Source organism: Elephas maximus, chromosome 25 (genome assembly GCF_024166365.1).
Source record: "Elephas maximus indicus isolate mEleMax1 chromosome 25, mEleMax1 primary haplotype, whole genome shotgun sequence".
NCBI classification, from domain to species: domain Eukaryota; kingdom Metazoa; phylum Chordata; class Mammalia; order Proboscidea; family Elephantidae; genus Elephas; species Elephas maximus.
Genome location: NC_064843.1, coordinates 65430339 through 65435007, shown reverse-complemented (window position 1 = coordinate 65435007; position 4669 = coordinate 65430339). Strand labels below are relative to the sequence as shown.

The window sequence follows — 4669 nt, the reverse complement described above, 5'->3', positions numbered from 1 at the left end:
CCTAGAAATAGGTAGTGACATCAAGTTCATGAAGAAAAAAGAAAGAACCAAGAGATTTGGGGGGAGGGAGGGCCGAGTATAAAGCGGCTCGCGCGGGGGGGGGGGGGGTGCTATTTTGGAGCCTGCGTGCTTGGGGTCCAAAGCGGCGGGACAGAGGCGGTAGCTGAAGGGCTGCCCCACCCCCACCCCCAACAGCGGCGTCTGCACCCGAGACCCCGCCAGGGACCTCCCAGCTCGGTCGGGTTTACTCATCCCAGCAGGGTACTCCCAGGCACAAGGGCGGGCGCTGGGGCTGGAGAACCCAGTAATCCGAGAATGCAGCCTCGGCCCTTCCCACCGGCACTTCCTTCCTTTTCCCGAACGTCCCAGGAGGGAGGGCCGCGCACTTATAAACGCTGACTAGCCCGCGGCATGTCAGAGGCTGCCTGGCGGGGCTGCGCTCGGCGGCCGGACGCCCCAGAGCGGAGCGCACGGCGCGGCGGACCCCGCGGCGCCCTTAGCCCCCGGCCCGGGCCGGCGCGGCCAGGTCGCGGCGCCCACGCTCTCCCCGGCGCCTGCCAGCGGCGCGCCTGAGCAGCATGCTCCGGGTGCTGCTCCTCGGCGTGCTGGCTCCCGCCAGCCTGGGGTTCCCGGCGCCCTCTGGGCCGCAGCCCCGCGGCAGCCAGTGCGTAGAACACGATTGCTTCGCGCTCTTCCTGAGCCCTGCGACTTTCCTCGCCGCCAGCCAGACCTGCGAGCGCCTGCAGGGCCACCTGATGACCGTGCGCTCCTCGGTGGCGGCAGATGTGATCTCCCTTCTGTTGAGCAGCAACGGCGGCAACAGCCCGCGCCTCTGGATCGGCCTGAAGCTGCCAGACGGCTGCCACGACGCGGGACGCCTCGGGCCCTTGCGCGGCTTCCAGTGGGTTACGAGCGACAACCGCACCAGCTACAGTAGGTGGGCCCAACCCGACCGTAACGCAACGTCCCTCTGCGGCCCGCTGTGCGTTGTGGTCTCCGCAGCAGAGGCCCCCGGGCCGGGAGAGCAGGCCTGGAAGGAGGAGTCGTGCACCACGGAGGTCGAGGGTTTCCTCTGCGAGTTCCACTTTGCAGCTTCTTGCAGGCCCCTGACCATAGAGCCCGGTGCAGCAGCGGCGGCCAATGTCTCGAACACCTACAGCACCCCGTTCGGGGCCCGCGGCGCGGACTTCCAGGCGCTGCCAGTGGGCAGCTCTGCCTCGGTGGCCGCCCTCGGCCTGGAGCTGGTGTGCGCTGTGCCTCGTCAGGGGTCGGCCGAGGCGCGCTGGGGCAGGGAGGCACCGGGCGCCTGGGACTGCCGCGTGGAGAACGGTGGCTGCGAGCACCGGTGCAATGGGAGCGCCGGACCGCCCCGGTGCCTCTGCCCCGCCGACGCCGCCCTGCGGGCTGACGGGCGTTCCTGCGCTGCGCTCAGTGCGCTCTCGTGCAATAACCTCTGCGACCACTTCTGTGTCCCAAACTCCGAGGTGCCCGACGGCTACACATGCATGTGCGAGACCGGCTACCAGCTGGCCGCCGACCAGCACCGGTGCGAGGACGTGGACGACTGTATGCTGGAGCCCACCCCGTGCTCGCAGCGCTGTATTAACACGCAGGGCGGCTTCACTTGCAAGTGCTTCCCGGGCTATGAGATGGTGGACGGCGAGTGCGTTGAGCCTGTAGACCCGTGCTACGGTGTGAACTGCGAGTACCAGTGCCAGCCCCTGGGCCACACTGGCTACCGCTGTGTCTGCGCCGAGGGCTTTGCGCCCAACCCCCTCGACCCGCACAGATGCCAGATGTTCTGCAACGAGACGGCCTGCCCCGCGGACTGCGACCCCAACAGCCTGGACAGCTGTCAGTGCCCAGACGGCTACATCCTGGACGAGGGCTCCATGTGCACAGACATTGACGAGTGCGAAAACGGCGACTGCACGGGCGAGTGCCACAACCTCCCCGGCAGCTTCCGGTGCATCTGCGGGCCGGACTCGGCCCTCGCCGGCCAGGCTAGCACCCAGTGTGACCTCACCACGGTGAGCAGCACAGACGACAGCGGCTCTGGAGAGCCGCCGGCCAGCTCGGCGCCCAGCACCACCTCGGGCCCCCCGGCCTCGGGGCCTGTGCATTCGGGCGTTCTCATCGGCATCTCCATCGCTAGCCTGTCCCTGGTAGTTGCGCTTTTGGCACTCCTCTGCCACCTGCGCAAGAAGCAAGGCGCCACGCGGGGGGACCTAGAGTACAAGTGTGCGGCCCCCGCCAAGGAGGTGGTGCTGCAGCACCTGAGCACGGAACCGACCCCTCAGAAACTCTGAGTCCTGGCTGCCCTCCCGGGGCCAGGGCCGGGGTGTTGGTGTGGCCTCTCCCTCCCTGCTGTGCCTCAGCCCCTCCCCCCAGCCCCCCAGCCTTGCTCCTTGGCTAAACGAAAGCACCCTAGCTGCGACAGAACTGGAGAAGAGCCTCCCTCCGAAGCTTCTTCCATTGATTCCAGGCAGGACTGGGGAGTGAAGGAGGCCCAGCCTCACCTTCCTCCACGACGTCTCCGGACAACTGGACAAAGAGGAAAATTTGCTGTTAAGACTCAGATTGCAAAGTGCTTCCAAGCACTCGCCCCGGGCCCAGGAGTCCGCAGCCTTCTCAGCAGGTCTGTGCCCTGTGGACTCAACCAGTGGACTAGTGAGTGTAACCGGTGTGTAGATGATGACCAAAATATTTATTTTTTTAAGTATTAGAATTTTTTTTTCCTTTGCTTTCTTCTCTATCTTTATGTCTCAGATGCCCATTTTGTATCTTTCACTTGTCATATGGCAGTTAAACTACTCGGGCGAATTGTTTTCCAGCCCTCAGGCTTCTGTGAAGCGCTGCCCTGTGTTCCCCCTCCTTTCTCCTAGTTTTCCCCTCTCAGGAAATGGGGCCACCCACCCAGCCTGAGTCACCCTACTGGTGTCTAACCCCACTTCTGAACACCTCTGTGAGACAGATACGGCCCGTTTTATTACTAAAAATAAAACGTGTGGAGCATTTGCTTTTCACCAGATTTGCTAATACTAACAAAGGTGAAGGTGCGAGAGGCTCTGGTGAAGTTAATGTTGCTGTACCGTCATGGAAATTAAACCCAAGGAATTTTTTTTTAATTTAAAATTTTTTAAACAGTGAGTCTGAATTTTATTATCGTTGTTGTTTTGATTTGGACTGAAAAGTGGTAATTATTGCTAAGTTTCTTATGCACTTCTTTTTCATTCTTCTTCTTATTAGTTATTTTTGACCATGTTGGAAACGTTCCTGATGGAGAGAGGAGAGAAGCCCTGCCCAGGCGGTGGGGAAGGAACATTTTGAGCTACATGATTCATTACCTTTTGAACTCTCACTTCTCCTCTGTCACTCCTAGACAAAGGGTGAAAATAAAACGAGGCCTATTTTTTACTGGTTTTGTGGGATCTGGGAGCTTGGGAATGGAGCCTGGATGATGCTCAGTTAGGGCCTCACATTGATCAGGCCCTTGAGAATTTCACCCCAATTTTTACAGGGGCTTTCCAGCCTCTGGCCATTCCACTCACTGGGACTATCATCCCTGTACAAGAAAGGTGGCTCTCCCCTGGGAGCTGGTTAGAACTGCAGGGCTTCAGGCTCTGCCCCACCTACTGCAGGAGACTCTGTACTTTGACAAGAGCTGCACTGGTTGTCAGCCCAGTAAAGTTTGAGGACTATTCCAGACAGCTTCCAAGCTTCTGCGATACATTAAATCTGGGTCAGTAATAAGTAGCAGGCCAAGTCTACTTTATTCTCAAGAAACTGAGGAATCTTCATTTTATAGCTTTGCTTTCTGGTAGGAAAGACTAGGTACACATCTCTAGATGTTGTTAAGCAGGGTAAAGAAGAGCTCGTGGTTCAGTTAAGCTAGAACAATGAAATCATGCTTCCGTGTATGGAAAAAAGTGTATCTTTTGCAATGGCAAGGGATTTCCTCTGTGATTTTGTAAACTCAGCACATTTGTACATATTTATTTATTGGAAATAAACTAGAACACAGGCAAAAAAAACCTCTTGCGTATGATTTTCCATATAGAAAATAAATTACACTGTGCTCTTGGGCCGTGTGCCTATTCACCTCCTCTTCCCTAGTCCCCTCATTTATGCCATTATATAGCCTCGAGGACAGTGTAGATGCCCATGAGATGCGATAAAAGCTTCTCCCCACTCCGCCACCAGTGCCAGCTGGTCATGGCGCCGTCTCTGACTTTCAGAGAAGAAGAATTTCATGTTATCTATGTGTGCACAAGTATTTATTTTTCCTCCTATACCCATAACTCCTTCTTACTCATTAAAATATATTATAGGATTATTTGCAGGACAAATTAAAGAGACACTCCTTCCTGGAGCATCTCTAGAATCCCAGCTGTGGGCATCACCTGCTCCGGGAGAGATCCAAACCTGCAATAGTCACAAGGGGCCTCGGACTGTGGCTCAAATTCAGGCAAACTTTTCTAAACATCAAGATCTCATCCAGTATCAGATTCAGGGCTTCAAACTGGTTCCTTCTGGTTAAAACTCCTGCTGAGAATTCACATTTCTCACAAGTTCCCAGGAAGTTATACATAAGGATCACTTGTGGATCTCGTTAAAATATAGATTCTGATTCAGTATATCTGGGGTGGAAATGTAAGATCATTCTCAC

The 4669-nt window shown here is 56.6% G+C and overlaps 1 protein-coding gene across 1 annotated transcript; it reads left to right on the top strand.

Moving 5' to 3' along the window:
- Nucleotides 1-224: 224 nt before the first annotated feature.
- THBD (thrombomodulin) lies at nt 225-4045 on the top strand. Its single transcript, XM_049870131.1, has one exon. The coding sequence runs from the start codon at nt 579-581 to the stop codon at nt 2307-2309; it is 1731 nt and encodes a 576-aa protein (XP_049726088.1). The 5' UTR covers nt 225-578; the 3' UTR covers nt 2310-4045.
- The last annotated feature ends 624 nt before the right edge of the window (nt 4046-4669 follow it).

Coding starts and splice junctions, on each gene's coding strand:
- THBD (XM_049870131.1), top strand. CDS start 579: ATGCTCCGGGTGCTGCTCCTCGGCGTGCTGGCTCCCGCCAGCCTGGGG.